The sequence below is a fragment of the Gasterosteus aculeatus genome, chromosome 12 (assembly GCF_964276395.1).
Source record: "Gasterosteus aculeatus chromosome 12, fGasAcu3.hap1.1, whole genome shotgun sequence".
Taxonomy (NCBI): domain Eukaryota; kingdom Metazoa; phylum Chordata; class Actinopteri; order Perciformes; family Gasterosteidae; genus Gasterosteus; species Gasterosteus aculeatus.
Window position 1 is genome coordinate 9,845,019 of NC_135700.1, and position 20,305 is coordinate 9,865,323.

The 20,305-nt window shown below is 45.9% G+C and overlaps 1 protein-coding gene and 1 long non-coding RNA gene across 8 annotated transcripts in view; one reads left to right on the forward strand and one right to left on the reverse strand.

Annotated features, from left to right (window-relative positions):
• Nucleotides 1-16,607, reverse strand: part of cbfa2t3 (CBFA2/RUNX1 partner transcriptional co-repressor 3) — a 36,937-nt gene extending 20,330 nt beyond the window's left edge. For 3 of the 7 annotated variants that reach the window (XM_078085116.1, XM_078085115.1, XM_078085114.1), the window contains exon 1: nt 8,810-10,018. Coding sequence is in view for 4 of the 7 variants with exons in the window: in XM_078085112.1 (XP_077941238.1) it covers nt 15,797-16,001 (205 nt within the window). In the remaining 3 variants the exon portion in view is untranslated. Of the gene's footprint in view, nt 1-6,072; nt 7,404-8,809; nt 10,019-10,604; nt 10,738-15,796 lie in introns of those variants that run through there. The other 4 variants (XM_078085112.1, XM_040199990.2, XM_078085113.1 and 1 more) reach the window with 3 other exon arrangements.
• On the forward strand, nt 15,240-17,055 carry LOC144385307 (uncharacterized). The gene is made up of 2 exons (XR_013451532.1): nt 15,240-15,350; nt 15,624-17,055. It is a non-coding gene; the product is annotated as an uncharacterized LOC144385307 (long non-coding RNA).
• Nucleotides 17,056-20,305: the final 3,250 nt, after the last annotated feature.

Genomic DNA, 20,305 nt, shown 5'->3' on the forward strand with positions numbered 1-20,305 from the left:
CAAGAGCCAATCAAAAGAAATAGACTGCTGACATCACAACGACACGCTCACTAAATAATCTTCCACGAACCTAAAATCTACATTACAAAACTTCCGTATTCTTATGGATGCCTTTTCTATGAGTGGGATGTCTGATCTGTGTCACAGGTAAGATGGAAGTGTGTTTTTTGTGTATTTGCGTGTCATCACATGGGTTGCCTCTGCCTCCCAGACTGCGCTTCATCTTGAGCTGATTTAGAGTTCAGAGGCTTTAAAGCCTTCACTAATGAAAGGGTGGGAGACAGGCCTGTGCAGTGCCTGTGTACACACACACACACACACACACACACACACACACACACACACACAAATAGATGCACAGATAAATGCACACATGTTCACAGGTTTGCTGAGTGCATATGCTCAAGCTGCGGACACAAACACATATTTTACCCTATGTCACTTGAGAATCCCTGTGACAGTACACATGCAGTGCCGGCTGAACAAACATGTTGAACAAAAAAACAAGCTGGATGAGGGGGTTTGGTTCTCCTTAATAAGCACTGACAAAAGCCCTCCTGTCTTTGATCAGACCATCATGAGCAAGTTATTGGGAAGTCAACAGTTTTTCCAAGTAGAAATTTACTCGTAAATAAAAACCAGCATATCTTGAGGACAGGCAGGGAGTGAGAATTGAGGGTTAGGGGTGCTTTGGGTGGAGGAGTTGTACTTCTGTCTGTCTGAGCTGCAGGGATCCTGTCATACAGCGCTTATATCTGTGAAAGCTGTTATTGATGCAATTGTATTGAAGTCCTAGCATCTGTTCTCCTTTGGGAGGCCCGGCTCCTCTCGTCGGCTGTGAAGTGGTTATGTGCAGCATATCACTGCTGCCGACGTGCCTGCAGAGAAAAAACTTCCTTTTCAGATTTTCCCAACGCCTGCTAATAAAATCCAGATGCTAGACTAGAGCGTTTCTTTCTCGTCCCCTCGCCGCTCCTTCCTCCGTCCTTCCTCCCTCTCCATCTTCTGCCCTTAAACATCGCTTACCTTCGCCCCCCCCCCACCCCTCTAACCCTTAACCCCTTTTCTTTTGACATTGCTAATCATTCATTTTGCTCTTTTCATCTACCTCTCCTCTTTTCTCTCCCATCTTCCACCCATCCATTCTCGCCTTCCTCCAGCCACTAACCCCGAGCCATTCCTAAATAAAGGAAAGTATTTGTGACATTCAGCCGCGGCAGACCTGCCAAGAACAACTGGCTGGTTAGCCAGACACATCTGGAGTTTGTTAAAACTGCGCCGGGCACTGGTACCAGCCCTGGCTGTCCCACCACACATACACACACATAAAGTGGTCACAAGGACTGGACCCTAAGAATCGCATACAACCTAAACGGCTTGCATTTTCACAGGGACTAGCTTGTTGTTTTCATCTCATGTTGACAACTGTAATTCTTGTTGCTCACCAGAGAGCCCAGCAGCTGTATGCACGAGTCCTCTGTTGTACTTGTGACTGTGTTGTTTGCACCTCAGCAGCAATAGAGCAATACACAGTTGATACGCATAATTATGCAAGTGAATGAATACTTTTATATAATGTGCATATTCTGTATTCTACATGTGAACTACTTTGGAGTGCACGCATGTGCACTGTGCATCTGCTTGTATCTGTTGAGTGTGTGTGTGTGTGTGTGTGTGTTTTGCTCCAGGGTCTCTTTGTGAGAGGAGTTGAACACCTGAACATCAATAACTGTCATGTGGGCCACCTGGGACCCCACAGCCAGCTTGCACCATGGGCACACAGCCATCACCAGCACAGCTGCCACAGAGCGAGAGAAACATGGGGAAGTAGACAAGAAGGAAACACGCGCGCACACACACACACACACAGCTATATGAGGAGGTGACGGTGTGCATGTACATCTGGGAATGGGTCAGCAAGGCAGAAAGGAAGACAGGCGCGAGCAGAGAGAAGGATTTACATGTCGGCTCTGCTCTGCATGATAAGTCTCCTTCTTTCCTTTCCTTTCCTTTCCTATCAGCCATGTGCCTAATTTTGCCAGCTGACAGCTCAGCCTCAGGCTGCCATGTTTCAACATCGGATCTGACTTCCTTTTGTCATTGATGAGCTGCGTTAGCGGCCTCCATCAGACATAACATAATACATCTTGCAATACAGTTTTGCAAGGGACTAAAACTTTGCTCATAAAGGTAATGCAACTCTTTGGCTACACTTTGCCTCTTTCCTTGGATATCACTGCAACACATGGCGTGAAGGGGCACAGTAAGAGAGAGAAAGTGAATAAATGATCTTTGGAATATAAAATGAATGGCAATAAAAGATAAAACACGTTTGAAAAGTGCCTCTGTCAAAGGATGTTTACAATAAGTGCACTTACATAAATGAGCTCCCCAATCCAAACACCTGCAGCCTCACCCAGCACCAATTAGCTCATCAGGCTTTTAATTACACTGTTAATTGCATACAGGCAGCATGAAGGGAAGCCTGGGAATAGGGCAAGGGGGGCCTCCTGAGGACCCAGCCTGACAAGCCCGATAAACAAAGAGGAGGTTTTCTACCAACAAAAGCAGCAACAAAACAGAGCGACTCTGGAGGCCGAGAGGAGAAGCAAAACAAGACACAACAGCTCCGTGTGCCTCATCAGCGCTACTGAGGCCGTGAGTGACATCACTTCCTGCTCTGATGCGTTTGGGCATGGAGAACGTGTGAGCGAACGGGGGAAAGCAGAAACGCAGAGTAGGATTTATCCAGAGGAGTCGGGGGGCCGTGTAAAGAAAGTTTCACGTATCTTGCGAGCGGCTACTTCACATCTGGATCGGGTTCACATTGGTCACGGTGGGGGGGGGGCGGGGTTGGAGTTTGGAGACGGGCGGTTGAGAAGAGCCAGCGTGGGAAGGTCCCACTGTTGAGTTCAGTGCGTGTGCGCTTATTGTATTTGTGGGGGTCTCCAAAGAGTGACCTGTCTGTCATAGAGCTCTGCGATAATACAAACATCCTCTCGACTGTGCGTAATGTGAACGCACAATTACATGCAAGCGGGACCACAGGCAGCTGACGTGAGAGAGAGAGAACACAGGCATGGTAAATTCAATAATTTATTACTCATCCTTATCAAATGTGTATATTGATCTGTTCAGTTCGGTGTCAGTGTCTCTGGCTGTCCGTCTCCCCCTCACAGCAGATGTCCTCCCTCCACTCCTTTCCAGAAGCAGTGTTTGAGGAGGTGTATCCAGGAAACAGTGGCCGAAGCTCACTTCCTGTGTGACAGGTGTGCGATGGAGGCCTGACAGCTGCTGTCCTGCTCCCTCTTTATCCCTCTCTCCTGTTTCTCCCTCTTTCCAGCCAGCTGCAGCAGAGAGCAGCTCTGTTTGTTCTTACGTCACCGCTGCTGCCTGCTGATTTATGGAGCACAAAAGACTTAGATTTGACCCTGGCAACACACCACGGCAACTGCAGCATCCCTGTCCTTCCTCCTCATAAACCCAAACCCCCCACATGTGTGTGTGTGTTGAACGGAATGTGTAAACTGTGGCTGCCTATTTTCTCCCCATGTCTCTCGCACATGTGCTTTGTGCACCGTTATAAACCTGACACCGAGCTGCCACTTACAGCTAAGACAGGAAAATAAACAGCAGATTAGTCATACTGCTGCTTGATGTCATGTATTTCATTTCATTCAGTGTTTATACGTCTGCTCTGTCAATATGGAGCTGTCAGCACTCACAAAACCGCGTTGAACTGCTCCCCAGTCTGCCGGCGCTTCCATGCCTCTTCATTTGGCCCGAAGGCCCGGTAACAATAGCTCCTGACATTAGCCAGGCATGGGAAGGGTGTTTGCGTATTGTCCTGCAGGACCCCATAGGTTTCACACACACACACACACACACACACACACACACACACAAAGCGCTGGGAAACAGAATGTGGCAGAGGAGAGGGGGAGAGGGGCATTCATGTGACAAGTTAGAAAGAAGCTTGACAGTTTCTCCATTTAGCCCACAGCAAGATCATGCTGGGAGCTGCTGAAATAAATACCAGCTAGTCCTCTGGGACACGAGCCGACTATGGGACGCCGCCACAAAAACAGAGCGAGCGGTGGAAGGGGGAGAGTGGCCGCGGTGCCAATAACATGCTGGTCATGTGAGCTAATTGGCTAATTAGGATGACCCGCTGTCATGGTCCAAGTAAGTGGACAGCAAACAGTGATACTATGAAGGAACTGCCCATGTATGGATTATAAGGAATCAACTTTTATTAAAATAGTTTCATTTATGCCCAAATTGAGCATTAACATAACAGATTATAAGGTTAATCCGTAACAATTTTATATGGTTGACAAGAAAGCTCAAAGTGGATTCAATCCTGCATACAATCCTGGACAGATGTTCTGAGACTTCTACAGTTAGATAATAATGATGTTTTTTTAATTATATATGCGTTTGTAGGAGGAGATCTTGTAATGTCAAGGCATAAACAAATAAATCACAGGGAAATAGGGATGTTTTTAACTTTACCTTCTCCTACTCTAAGTCTGTCGGAAAGAAATGCACTGCAACAATCATAACATACGTGTTAATGTAAAAGTCTGTACAGAGACCTCTCCTCCATTGATAACTAGTGAAAGTCAGACACATTATTAATGGGATGATTTATTTCCAAGGTAGCACTTGAAAGACGGTGTAGAAGGGTCAAACACAACCCCTGCACCCTGCTGAGGCCTCTTAAAATGCCAGACGATCAATCGCTCCTCAAAGGGACCCCGGTCTTTGACACACGAAGCAAATCTCTGACCTTCCTCTCTTTGCACCTCAAATAACTCTGGGGTGCTAAAATGTCCATTTCCTAGTGAAATAATCACTTTACACTGGCAAAGCCTTTATCGGACAGGGTGTTTGAATGTGTTTGTGTGTGTGTGGGGGGGCATGTGTGCGCGTGTGTTTTTTTGTGTGTATCAAGAGAGACATGGAGTCAGAGGAAGGAAGGCTGGAGCCGAGATTAAAGGTCTCCACAACTAACTAACTGCTAACACAACGGCACTTCGTGGCTCGGCCTCCCATTTGAAGAGAGACGGAACCATCTGTGTGGCACAGGATCTGTTTCCAGGAGATAACAGATTTTTTATTTTTTTTTTATTTCACAAAAACTGTACCCGGAGACAGAGACATGCCTTCCTTCCCAATCTCTGCCTGCTGCTGCCGTGTTGCAGCACTTCCACTTTGGGCGCAAGAGGCCTTAATAACTTCAGCCTGTGTTCCTTTGTGCTTGTTTACCGCACGCCTGCGATAAAGGCCTCAAGGTGGAGCAGAAGGAAGGGGATTTGTTGTATCAGGTAGTGGTGGCGATGTGAGCTATTTTCTCATTTGGCCCGTTTATTTGGTTTGATTAAAACTGAGATCGGCGCTACTGTAGATTAGCGCAGCTGCTTCCTCCGCCTGACTCTGATCTGAAAACACTTCCTACCGTGGGGCGGAGGATGTGTGGGGGGGGGGGGGAGAAGGTGTCACTGGGCGAATTGGACGAGGCAGGGAGCGGGGTCATAAGAAGGTCAGAGGTCAGTGAGGAAGTACAAGGTGAGGAGGGAGGTGAAATGACCACGAGCCAAGGAAGGGAGGAGGAGGAAGCGCCTTTTTTTCTTTTCTTCATTGTTAAAGCTACAAGCAATTCGGCTTTACTGCTTAACGTGTGAATTCATCAATGTTGCGACGTTTGTTTCCTTTTGCATTTACGAAGGAGCATTTCTGAGCACTGATAGTTGAGGGTGCCGTTTACCGGTGCTGTGTCGTGAAGTAGTTTAAATAAAATGAAGAGCCAAATTATTTCCCAAAATGCTGAATTTCCATCCTTAAATGCCACCAATAAAGGAGTAAGGAGTTTTTCAACTGCTTACTGCATTAGGGAGATATGGACTTGACCATTCCAGCGGATGTAAAACAGATAAACGAATCTAGCAGAGAATAAATAATCAGTGTATTTGTTTCTGTGCTATTTATATATTATTCTTGGGAATCTGAGAGGATATGCAGGGAAGTGAACAAGGGAAAAAGAGAGGAAGAGTGATATTTCACACACACATTTGGGGTTTTCCTTGGCCTCCACCCTCTGCACTGCTCCCACGCTGTGGCGTCGGCAGGCCAGCCATCCAGCGAGTGTGTTTCTCATTCCATCAGATGTTGGGAAGCTGTTCACTTCTCTGCTCTAGTCTCTGACATTCTCCATCTCCCCAGAGAGGCTGGGCAGCCTTGTCACAGTAATGTCAAACACATGTGGAAGAGACCAGAGCAGACCAGACCAACAATCACACACTCACAGACAGGACAGACGACGGAGCAAGAGGTGGACGTCATCGCACTTGTCTTTCCCAGTACAAATGGAAGTGGAAGTATAGGGGCTTAATGTTGTTAACGTCCCTTCATTGTGCCTTAAGTCGCATAAAACTCACTTCAGCTGTACAATAAGTGCACTGTGCAACCTGCGAATGAAACAAAAAAATAGTTCCCTTGAGTGGTAAATACGTACAAAAACACAAACAAAACATCGATGGATTAAACATGTTGTCAAAAGGCACAAACATGAGACAAACCTAGTTTTAACGCGCCATAACAGAGGCGGAGACAAGGCTCAGCCCTTAATACAACATGGACCCACAAACATTAACATCTGTGTCATTGCCAGTTCTTACAAACCTGTCAAGGACAGGCTGTATAGCAATAGTTTCCAACTTTTAAGTGGCCGTGACACAATTGCCTGAAGAGGAAGCCGAGGAGGAAAAAAACAACATTTTCCGCTTTACAAAATGGTATTTTTTTTTATTTTTTAACAACTCTTCCTTAATGTTTCCTCCTTCTCTTACCCGTATAGTTTAACATCACTCTATATCGGACTACACACTACATATATCTGTTTTGTTGACTTCCAGGAGGTGCGTACGTACACAGATGTCTCCGGCGTGCCTTGTTTGTGGCGGCCCAGGTGTCAGCGTTGTGCTGACCACCTGACTGGCTCGCTGTGGGCTCTCAGCTCCCGCCCACCCGAGGCCATCTGCTCCACTCATTAATTAGGAGGCAGCCAGTTTCACCTGCACCGCCCGCATTTAGATCACAATAATTACCACACGCACCCACCAAGCACACTCAACAAGCCCACACACTAATACGGTGAACGGAGAGGCAGAACAAAGATCCTGCAGCATCAAGTCAACGTATCGAACTCGCCGTGTAACCTGCACCACACGATACAGGGAGGATAAACCGACTCTCACCATCTCTTAAAAAACTGTATAGTAAATAACGGCAGGTGACACCAAAGGGTTATAATAAGTCATGATTAGGCTTTTGCAATGGGTCAGGATGTGGCCATCGAAACAAAGCAAAATCCCCCCGTGAATAAATAACAACGAATCATTTTTGGCCTCTCTTACATGTTAAATTGCGGTTTTGCGTGCTGACTCTCTGCTGGCCTGTGAATTTGCCCACGGCGGTTTCTTTTAAACTCCGTGTGGTATGTTTCCTTCTACATGAAACAGATTAGCGAACGGCCTGCCTTTTAAGAGGGGTAGTTAATGATGAAGTGGGGACATCTACCTTAGAAGGTGGCTGGCCGGGCCCAGCTGAGCGATCGAAGGAGAGAGCCTGAGACGCTCGCTTGGTGGTGATGGAGGTATAATGTGCGGTGAGCCAGGGTGTCTGTGCTGCGGTTTCACCCCTGCAACCTCCCATCCATTGTTCAAGACTATTATCAACTGTTCAATTATTCAGGTGATATTTACCAGGGCCAATTATACAGGGCCGTGTCCTGCAGAGAAAATGGCCTGAGTGTTTTACTGTTGCACTCACAGGCTGCAGTGTGTTGCTGAGGCTGTTCAAGTGGGGATGGAAACCTTTGGCGGACCTTGTTCCTGCGCAGGGAGTGTCCCTACAGTAACAAATACTTATAAAAATAAATTATACACTGTGATTTTAGATTTTTCAATGATTTTGCAGTTGTGTTTGACTTTGGTTGCCATGGTACTGGTGTTAAACACATCTTCTACTCCCTGCTTTAATGAACCCGCAAGTTGCTACGGTAATAAAAACACCCTGCAAACAGCAGAAAAGATTGCTCTTCTTATTGTTCACACAGAAGTGGTCACTGGTGATGCAGCACAGTATCATTGCAGAACGCGGGGGGTTGTCACCCCGTGGTGTTCAGCTCAGAGTGAATGTCTGAGTCTAACCCCTCACAGCCATCGCCTCCATCCAGTGCAGTGGGACTGCAAGTTCACAGAGACCAAAGGTCTCCCTTTGATGTGCGGCACAGACTAATGCACAAACTACTCACAAAGCCCCTTTGCTCTCTGTCTCTGCCTCAGCATCAGTCACCACACGGCGAGAAAGAAAATGAATGGGACATATCTTCTTAGTGTTAATTATGGTATAATCATTTATCATCATTTTTTCCTGTTCATTCTACTCTGCACGTCCCAATTTATTTGTCTTCCATCGTACATGCAGCCAGTACTTTTGTACAGTTGTATTATTATGTGAAATGATTAAATTAAAGTGGATATGATTACAGGAAAGGGGATACCTATAGAAACAATTTGAATGGTAGACTGGTTTGTCTTCTTTCTTAATATAAACACGCCACTCTAACAGAACTAGAACCTTTTGAGACTTTAAACAGCTGTCTTAGCCTTTGAATGTGAAACATTATATCAAACGTTTTGGTAAGTTACCAAACCCAAACCCCTTAGCGCATTTAAACACAATTCACATCAGTAACATAGAGATGATTTGCTTTAACACAGTCGAGTGTGCGGCGTGTACTTACTTGGTGAAGGTCGAGGTCAAGCTGAGGTAATCGTAGCGGTGATCATCCACTCCAGATAGCTTTTAAATCAGGTTTTGTATCTTCTCACTCCTCATTATTTGGAGAAAAAAAATGATAAAAGCTGCGGCTAGATAGTTCAGGTGTTATTCCTGTTCTTTTTGTTTATTAAATATTGAGAGGGATAGAGAGAAGCACACACACAGCAATATTTAACTTTCCTTTGGGAGGTCAAACGTGGCTTTGAATTGCCAGGTAGAAGAAATGATGAGGTATTTTCTCGCCAGGTCTCTTGGATCCTTAAGCACATTGATGTCTTTGGTTTTGCTGTAACTGTGTGTGTTTTAAAGCAAACAGCGTCCCGTGTTGACGTTTGAAATAAAAATCACAACTTGCCCCAGTCATTTAAATCCGCTCTCTCGCTCATTTTAACCACATCGCATAGAAGAAATAAAATCATATTAGAAAAACAAATTCAGTTGCAGCTGCAAAAAAAACGGATTTTTTTTTGCGTTTCTAAGCAAAGTCAAAAAGTATGAACCGGTTTCTACTTTGTCCACAAATCCTCGCGTATCCCATGTAAAAAAATACGGACGATTGAGATGCGGATGCTGCTGTCTGCAGGATGCGACTCTTATTCCTCCTGTGGCAACTTTAAAAGCCCCAATTCTTTAGTTCACAGCCACAGTCCGTGCGGTCAGGAACAAGTCCTCATACATCCGCTCGAGACCAATTCTGATTCCTTCTCGTTTGCTTTTGAAGGACAAGCGGCTTTCTTCACGGTCCCTCTCCGCCGGTTCCTTCAGATCCACAGAGATCCACTTCTCCCGCAGGAAAAAAAGAAAAAACACCCCAAAACACCCCCCACTCACATTCAGCTGGACATTGTGGAAGAGTTTGTTTTCCCCGTCACAAATCACAATTTGGAGGGGGTTCCAGACTTGTTTGGTCTTCACTGATGAACGCAGCCGATGAGCTCACTGAAACGGAGGAACCGCGATGCTCTCCTCCTCCTCCTGTCTCTGTCCTCGCTGTAGCCTTCTGTCTGCGTTTAAACACCATCTGGAGCTCCTAACCCCTTCCTCCCTCTCTCTCTCTCTCTCTCTCTCTCTCTCTCTCCCTCTCCCTCCCTCCCTCTCACGATCAGGAGCGCGAGCTGGCAGCTATGTACAGGAATCCTTTCTAAATTGAAGCTGATCCAAATTGTAGCCCACAAATATCCCATAATGGAAACGAACGTGTGCCATCGTAGATGAATATACTGCATTGTTTTGCAAACACGCAATGAACGGACATCAATCCGTCCGTTGAAATGAAGAAAAAAAGTGTTTTTTCTTCATTTCAATAAAATGCATTGGAAATGCACACATTCTATTAACAATGTGAATGTATCACTAATGCAGACTAAAAGTACCACAGCGGTGAAATCCAAAAAGCAGGAGTCCGCGAGTCCCGCTGTCTGCCCGCGGGGGCCGCTGTTTCCTCGTAGCAGGACGACGAGGACCACAAGCACAGCACACCTGGCTTGTTTACTTCGTCCCACGTCTTGGGGAATAAAGACGAGATCAGATTCCAGAGAAGTGAACTAAAACAAGAACAATGTGTCTGTGTGCGTGTGAGCACGTGCCTGTCCAATGCAGCAAGTAAGACTTTTTGTCATAATGTGTATTATGACTCTCGGTCTCACTACCTGAGGCTGCGAGTAATATTTGGATTCATTTTCCAGAGTCAAGTTTAGTTTGCCCCGAGCAACCACCGAATAAATACACAAATATATCAGATAAGCAGACATAATTACCCAGAGAGAGACGGAGAAAACGGTACATCTTGTTTCCTTAGTGAGAATCGTCCACCTGTCCACACTTGGTTGCTACTCCCTTTGCTTCACCCACCTGACCTCCCTCTCCCTCCACCGGACTCATACACCTCCACACACACACACACACACACACACACACACACACACACACACACACACACACCCGTAGAGGGACACAGAAGACAAAGCTGACACCCTTCTGACCCCTCCCGTGTCTACAGAACAAACAGGACCAGCTTGTAAACTACACACAGACAGCTGTTCTGCCCCGACTCCGGTCCCACCAGCCTAACCAGCCACCAACACATACGCTGCCTTCAAATGGAGCCAGGAGGAGTTTTTTTTCAAACCGCTCCAGTCCTGATTAAATGATGTGAACAAGCATGCAGGGGGAAGCCCCACGGCCCTGTGGTTGCAGCGTAGCATTTTCTCCCACGGTCCATGTGAAGGAATAAGGTCAGTACCAGCGTTTCGGTTAACAGCCTAATATGACAATTTATGAACGCTGCAGCTGTAAACATGGTGGTACACACACACACACACACACACATTACTCTCGTGAAAAGATGCAAAGGCCATAACAAGCTGAGTCTGTTGGAGGCAGCGTGTGTATAGTACCACTGTGGAAGTACGGTTGTCAAGGAGATGGATGAAGTGTTTATAAAACTCGCTCTCTATATATTTCTTTCTTTCAGTTATGGCCTTAGGGGGCTCTGAACACATGCGGCATTGTGTGTGTGTGTCTCAGCAGGATGTTACTGTAGCTTATTTATTTCCCGGGTCAGAATACTGAAAAGAGAAGAGTGTGTGTGTGTGTGTGGCCGGTCCTGTGTGACAGAAAGGTTGGCAAAGGGGGAGTTGCATCCAAAGAAAGGATCGCTGTCGAGGTGACAGCTCTAAGATTGACAGGATCCTATTCTCCTCGGGAGCAGCGTCAGTCCACCTGTCAGCCTCCCCGTCCGACAGCCTCTCACTCCTCTTAATTTGGCCCTTTGTTGAGCGGTCACTGGGTTAGCTCTTACACTCCATGTGGCCGTCCTGATAAACTGCACAATGAAACGCAAGGTGGCCGCTCGCTTCGATGAACCCTCGAAGCGCAATAAAACTGCTACTGGATATCACTTTGATGGCAGTGAAGACAAAACCGGCTTTGTCTCCCCCTTCCTCCCCATCCGCCGTCTCTCTTTCACCTCACGATCACACGCTGTGGACCCGTGTCACGTTGACAGCATCTCCTGGGTGGTTGAGCTCTCACTGAGATAGTACCGGCTTTACTCATTGCTGATGGTATGGAAATGACCATTTCTCTCTCTCCCTCTCTCTGTGTGTGTTCTAAAAAATCAAAAAAATCTCTCTGTGTGTGAAAGTACAGGCAAGAGAGAAGTTCGCAGCCTTTCCTCCACTCACACATTGTAAATCCCTTCCTATAGCGGCAGTCACAGGCTAGTGTGTTGACAGGAGATAAGGCCTTGAGCCGACTGAAAGGAACGCTGCACCCATTGTGTCCCTGCGCTCTGCTCCCATCCTCTCCTCTCTGGTGCACATGCAACAGACCAGGCTCTTATGGGGCAGCCATTAAAGTCACCATTGTAGTTTCCACGCAGTCATAAAAGGAGGGAGAACATCTCAATTGGTCAAAGCAGAAAAGAAAGTTGTAAATGGCATCCCGATATAGGGACTGAGATAAAAAAACGATTGGGTTTGTGTTGAGAAATCTGCTTTTGAGTTCTTTGCTAATGTGCTTAAGAGGATGTTCGTATGTTAATTTCTTTAATTTGTGCATGTCCTCTAGCTGCTCCATGATGGTAGAGAGAGGATGAGACAGAGAGAGAGAGAGAGAGAGAGAGAGAGTGAGTCTATCTGTGATACGACGCAGTGTAACGGATCATTGACCCACCCACTCAAGCACGTACGCTGGAATGCTGCTTTTACAAATTGCACCCACAGACCCCCTGACATTTTGTTTGCAATCGAGCAGCAAAGTGTTGGGTTGTTTGAATCATTCAGACATGATGTGAATTCACAATTCAACGTATGCTCTTTGGAAATAATAATGTCCTTTGAAATCCTGACTTCCAGGGTTGTTTTCTGCGTCAAAACAACTCTAATAAAAGCACTACACAATGCATTACACCAGCTATTCTGAACCGTTTCTTTTCTTTCTTTTATTTTCCACTTTCATCTTGTTCGCAAATACTGACGGATTGCAAAATGAAATCATCTTTTATTTGTCCTTATTTTCCAAGCTCAGGCCTTTACGTTTGAGGAAAAATTCCTCCACTGCACTCATGGTCCTACTGCCAACGACTAATCAGGAATAAGGAAGCGAAACTGTGATTATGATAAGCATACGTTTATCGGCGGGGGGATTTTTAGGACGACTCCTCTATGAGCTCGTGGACCTTAACTTCACACGCGCATACAGGTACAGTGAGTGCGAGCGTCGGTTTGGCCAGACTGCCATGCTGAGTTAGTGCAGCAGCCCGGGTCACAGCTGACCAACAGATGTGCAAACTGACGAAAGAGGAAGTGACACCTGATTATATCAAGTGTTGACTCAAGAACAGGATATGCAGCCTGAGCCTGAGAGAGAGAGAGAGAGAGAGAGAGAGAGAGAGCGAGGGAAACGGGCAGTATGAAACAGTCCTCGGTATGCAGGTGAATACGCCCTCATTCGCTCACATGAGAAAGCCACTGCTATATATGACTGTGTTTCCCAAGAGACAAAATGTGTGTGTGTGTGTGTGTGTGTGTGTGTGTGTGTGTGTGTGTGTGTGTGTGTGTGTGCACGTGTTTGTGCGTGGGGAGACAGTTGGTGGTGCTGGCACTGGTGATAGAGAGAGGGGGATGAGGCACTGTATCAAGTTGTGAACATCTGCTCCTCATAGAAACCACAAAGCTGGTGCTGAGGAAACAGAGAGGATAAATTCTCTCTCTCTCTCTCACAAAACCTCATCGCCACCTTGCCGCTCCTCCCGCGCTCACCTCTCATTTTTGCTTTTTTTCCCCCATTCCTTATCACCGACATGTATTTTTTAACACATTTTGTAATTATCTCTGCCACATGTGTTTGCTTGTATCCGTTAAGGTTGCGATGATGCAATCGTCGAGCAATGGCTCAGTGAAAAAGTTTATATTCGCGCGTACAATAAGGTTGCGCAACTTTATTTGAAAATGTGTCAAATTTATGTCATTCTGTCGATGATAACATTGTTTTTAATGGCTGAGGTAGGGTGACATTCAAGCCACAGAAAGGATATGAAAAGGGCCAAATCTTCTACAGCAGCATGAAAACACAAACTCCTAATTTAAAAAAGAGAAGTTTCTTGCAACACTGTAAAGATCAAAATCAAATTGATCTAAAATGTACTTCTGGTAAAATTGTGTCCTTCATCTACACATATGAGAAAAAAACCTGTCAAGAATATCTTATTCATAGCATAGAGAGGATTAGGACTGGCACAAAATTATGAAGTCTATGATACAGCAGACATGAGCCGGGGCTTTGTTCGGGATTCACTGCACCTTTTCCCTCAAAGTCCCTTGATTTAGTCCTTTCTCCTTTCCTTCCTCTCTCCATCTCTCTCACTGCCTTCCCTCCCTCTACGCTGTGAGGGTGTGCTAGTGCTGGGTGGCAGTTCCTTATTGTAGAGTGTCTATATGAGTGTGTGTGTGTGTGTGTGTGTATGTGTGTGTGTCTGTATGCTGTCCACGGCTGATAAGAACCAGGGAGAAGAGCCAGCGTGCCGACATATTCTTACCACCACGGTTATCGCCCGTCGCAGCTGTGCCTGAGCTCTGCGACATCTGCTCCCTCACAGGAAGCCTATGCTGCAGCTCACAACACCTCACGCACGGACACGCACGTGCAAACGCACACACACACACACACACACACACACCTTACTGACTCTTGCACATACAGCGTGAACATATTGCCGGACAAACACATCCCCACGCAAACGCACACACATGCACACATGGTTATATCAGGTTAACTACTTGAGACAAAAAGCTGTGTCTACAGTTCACATTGACACATTTTGATTTCCTCGGTGTATGCATTTCGGTGTGTGTGTGTGTGTGTGTGTGTTTGAGAGAGAGGGAGAGACGAATGGGTTGGAGCACCGACACCACAGTTCTACTGGGTTTTTATCACTGAATTACAGGGGGGATGCTTATGACTAAGCCTAATTATAGAGGTCTTATCGCTACAACGTTCACAAAGCTCATTACTGCCAAGAGACGGCGAGCGCTGCAGGTAATTCACCACGTTGGGTATTAGTCTTTGCTCTGGCTTACAGTTTCTACATATTTATAGTCTATAAAATCGGGCCTTTAATGTCTGATTCTTAATGCATCCCTCTTTCCTCAAACCTTTTGCTAAATGAAATGAAGGTTTTTCTTTCTATACATAAAAGAAGGGCACTACTTCAGTGTTTTCAGTGCTTTGAGAATCAATTACATTTTTTCTTTTCTTTACCCTTTTTCCTGGATGTATTTAATGTATTTCACGTCGTTCACTCCCTCCGATGCCCCCACATGACCGGCAGGTGTCTAGCATGAAAGCCATTAGAGCTGAATGGTGAAACTCAAGCATTTAGGTCTGTTCCCTGCAGCCGTGTGGGATGCCCAGAGGAAGACCCTCCACCCACCCAATGCTCCAGGAACCTCTTTGCCTCTCCAGTGCCACGGGAAAAATGTGCTCCGCTGGGCTTGTTAACAGTAATGACAAGTTTATTTGTGCTTGACAGCTCATGTGAAGAACGTAATACGTGACAACAAGAGGATGTTGTTAAGAAAAAAATGCTTGGGTTGCCCAGTTTAATCACGATTCATGATTGAATTCGATCCAAAAAGCGAGTTTATTTCAAGTAAATGGCCGGAATACAGAAGCACGCTGAGAAACAACGCGTTTGGGAGAAGGAAACTCATTTAGATGGTAATATTTGATGTCATTCCAACCTTGAAACCTCTGTTTCTGTCATCAAATAACAGGTCTACTAACAAGATGAAGAAACCTCACAGCTTACAGCATGCGGCGCTAAGTCAACACAACCTGATTATCCGTCAATCACTCCGACTTAATGAGCAGACCTGACAGCTGCGGGACCATCCATCACTCATCACTGTAACACACTGCCAAGAGATTTCATAAAACAGGTTCCTACCTTCGCTGCATCTGTAGTAGCTGCTGGTCGCCTGGTTTAGATCCAGGCTTCCAGCCTGGAGTCTGTCGGCAGCGTGTTTATCCCTCGGCTCTCTGTGGCTGATCAGTGTGACTGTGGGGACCAGTGGAGCGAACGCTGGAGCAGAGGGAGCCCCGGCTCTCAGGTCCATCTTCTTCTTGCGCTTCGAATGAACTTTGGCCGACATTGTTCGGATCTTCGCACCGCCGCGGCGTAGATCCCGACCGTCTAATGTCTTTACCGGGTGAGGGCCAACGCGGTTATTATGACGCACTCTGTCCAAGTGTGGCAGAGACAACGAACGCAAGGAATGTTATGAGCTCAAAAATGCTGCACGGCTTTCTCGCTTGACCTTCTTCTCCGTACGTCCTTGAGGCTGTGCACTCTGTTTCTCATAATATCCAGCCAGTTGGCCTTTGAGGTCCTTGTGGATCATTGTGCCACTCAGAGACAAGGACGCAGCAGTTGTTAAAGCTCCAAACAGAGAAAAACAAGAAACAGACAGTGGCTGCTTCCTCTTCCTCCTTTCACCTCTTAATCAAAGACTGTGATCCGTGTAGTTATTCCTGGATCCCTCTGGTGCTTTTTCTTTGCTCGCACGTGTTCTTGTGTGTGCATGAACCTCTCTGCCTTGTTTCCCGTTCATCTAGTACGTTCTCGGTCTTTCTTTGTTCCCTTTCGGCAGGGTGTGTGTGTGTGTGTCAGTGGCAGGTCAGCTTCTCTGATGGCTTCTGGCTGAGGGGCTGTGCTCTCATCTGAGCCCTCCTCCCGCCCCGGCCTGCCACTGCAGCTCAAAGAAGAAGTGTGTATTGGCATGTTACAGTTTGTGCGCGTTTCTGCTGGTTGCAGCCCCTGGGGAGGCCGAGCGGCAGAGGTAGCTGCAGCGATGGCAGCCAACAGGACCCGGGCCTTCGTCTGGGCTTCCGCTGTCAGGAACCAGCTGCGTCTGCGGCCACCCCTTCCCTCCTTGCAGCCGCCCCCTTCCTCTTTCCCAGGATCCTTTGCTTCCGTGCACCTTGCTCCTCGCTGGCTATAATCACACTCGTTCATCCATCTGCACACTGTTTTCTGTGTGTGTGTCGACAACTTTTTTCAGAATGTTGTTTTGCAAGTCTTCATCAGAAAGAAATATATACATGAGTAGATAATTCATTCACTCTCCTGTTTAATTTGCTCTTGTTTGGTTTCTTTCTTTTGCATTTATTGTGTGCTAGTTTATAGTAAAGTGCAAGAGGAAATATTATGATATCATTGTCAAATGATTATAAATGACATCCTATCTTCTCACTATGCATTGTCTTCATAGGCCATCCTACACCAACATGTACGTGACCTTTGCATTAAGCCGTGTGCACCAAAGGTGTCAACATAATGGGGAATTTTAAATCATGATTCCCCCAATCCTGAAAGAGAAGAAGATCTGGATTGAAGAAAATCCCCACTATACCTACCATATACCTCCCAAATGTAAGTCGCATTTTAATTGGACTTTACGCCTCGGTTTGGGCTGCCAACTTAAAATAACGATATCTGGGTTTCTAAACTTGATAGAAGTTTTGAATTGCTACACCAGCTGCTTTGGATATCAGTCATTTTGTGTATGTATACACAGTAAAATACTGTGAACATTTGATCAACTATGTTTTAAAAGAACAATGTAACCAATTCAGCTAGCAAAATGTCAAACATGCTGTTCAGAAAGTCTAGTCAATTCAACAATATTACTCCTACAAACATTCAGACATAGTTCCCCATTGAAAGTTTCACCAGACATGCCGGTCATAATTTTGTTTTCAAGTTGGTTGTGGATAGTTCTTCCCACAAACGTTATGTTTACTTCTCATTTCTTGCACTCCAGATGAACAAAAGATTCCTTTTAAAAGTTGTTTGGTAAAAATAGAATTACAGTCTACAGTCGTTGCTTTTGATCATTACAGTTTGACTTGATAATATGTCTTAATTTATCCCCCAACCAACCTACATCATCTGACAGTAAGCAGTCACCTGTGATTAGAAACTGTCTCTCATTTAGCCGAAGCGACCTACACACAGCGTGGAAGGGGATCCCATGTGAAACTCTAGCAACATCGTAACCATCACAGCCTCGACCTGTAACCCCCCTCAGGACTCATTAACCCCGGACACAGATGAAGTTGTCTGTGCGTATGACAGCAGGCACACACACACACACCCACACACACACACATACACACACACACACACACACACTATGCCACATATTTCCGTATCGGAGCAAGTACTGTAAGTGTGCCGATGAGAGAAGTGAGAGGGGATGTGAGCATGCAGATGGGCCAGTTGCCTGGCTGAAACCAACACACATATGGTCATCGGCAGAGAGGAAGTGAGAGAAAATTGTGTCGCTGTCTTTGGACATGGGAGGGGGGGAGAGAGAGAGACATGTGTAAGCACATAGAATGTAGGTGTTTTTTTTATCTTGAATGTCTTAAACCAATAGGATTTCCCCACATTCAAGTTATAACAAGTATTTTTGCTCAAGACATTGTGTATCAAAGTCAATATAATTCTCAATAATAGGGAAATAAAAGTGCAAATTACACCTCAAATTAGATTTGAATTCCCAGAGCAACTGATTTACTTTTGGAAAAGACTCTTTTGGGGTCAAGTGGCAGAGCGCTGTAGCAACGAGAGGGAACAGTATGAAAACACAGACTTTGTGCAGAATGTGAGAGCGTGAGAACACAATCAGGTGGCAGGTTTGGCAACAGACGGCAAGGTAAAGGTGCAGATAAGTAAGGGTAAGTCAGAAAAGGGGGCTAACATAAAGGGCATACTGACTAGAGGACAGAATGTTTTAGCACCACTTCATTTTGATGATGTGAGCCAAGAGAGATTTTGATTTACAATTTTAAACCGATTAGATAATTGCGGTGGGGCAAAACATGAACAAAAGAGCAGAGAGGCATAGTCAAACTAATCAAAGAGAGCAAACAATGGCAGTAGTAAAAGCAACAGATTTTGGAACGGACTGATAGAATGCATGTTTAGTCCCAGTCAAGCAACAAATGAACTCATCAAATCTCAAAAGAGCTGCGGTCCCCATGTGCCTCTGGTTTAACGGCAGCCAGTTGTCCTCACACATCGGAGGTTATTAATACATAGATAACCCAGAAAAAAGGCCGAAAACAGACGATCATCCATCATCTAATATGATCTTATCACACATTTAAATCCTGCATGCAAAAAAGACAGGATGTTTTGCTGTATATATATTTTGCCCATGTGCCCGAACCTGTTTGCCTGATACACACACGCACACCCACACACACACACACACACACACGCACTCTTTCCATGTGTTACCTGCAGAAGCCTTTGCTCCTTTGCCCCCCTCCCCTCAGATGTTGGCAGGTATAAAATGAGTTTTTGGGGAGAGGGAGATAATGATTCCCCCATAATCACCAGAGGCCAGCTCTGGTTCTGGCAGGTGCTATCACAGTAGCGACCCAGTGGTGCCTTCTCCCCTGAGATAAGGTCAGGAGGATGACGGGAGGGATGGTGGGTGGAGGGGGGGGGGGGGGGGGGGGGGTGCAGGGGAGAAAAGGAGAACTGGGCAGAGGGGGGGGGCAAAACGTGTGTTGCAGTCGAGCGGCCAGCCTGGCCTTATCTCCCCCCAGCGGCTGCTGCTACTGGCTCCCAGATGCAGCCGGCCAGAGCAGCCGTGTCAGAGAGATTCCTCTATCAGCGACACACAGGCACCTCTCGCCAAATAAAAAACCCAGCAGGAGGACACGCCGGGTCTTCATTACCTCTTTAAAACTGCACCATGCAGGAGAGAAGCGAAAACAATTTGCAAACTTTGTTTTATCGCGAATGCATCACATCTGTTATTTATAGCCAGGTTATTAATTGTAATACGGGAAGAATTTCCTGACATAGATGAAACAAGTTGCCTTTCCTTAAGACTGCAAACTCGTTTTATCCCCGCATGTTGGTCAAGAGAGGACAAAACGCAACGTCTGACCTTGTGGAGGGAAAGTCATGCGCGCATGTGTGAGTCGGTGGTTGGGACGGCTGGTGGCGAGAAGCAGCCATATGGTGAAGCGTCTTGACTGCCTGCGAGACACCTGGCCACCACTAACCGGGTGAACTTTTCAACCCAGCAGCCGCCCCTCTGGCAGCTTGAGGCAACACATCATTTGAAGATTCTGAAAGGTTTTGCTTCTAATACAGATAAAGTGACAAACCTCATAAGACACAACTATGGAACAGCTTGGTACTACCGTGCTCACTACTTCTGTGAAGGTCAAAACAAAGGTTTACCCCCTTAATAAGCCAAATTATTTCACAACTGGATCATTTTAATGTTTTTATCCCTGAGACATTAGTTATAATCATGTTTTAAAGTAGTTTGAAAGTATATTAGGAATACAACCATTATTTTAAGAGCTTGAAGCTAAATTACTTTAAATAACAAACTTAAAATACTCTGCAGGACTCCCAATTTCAATA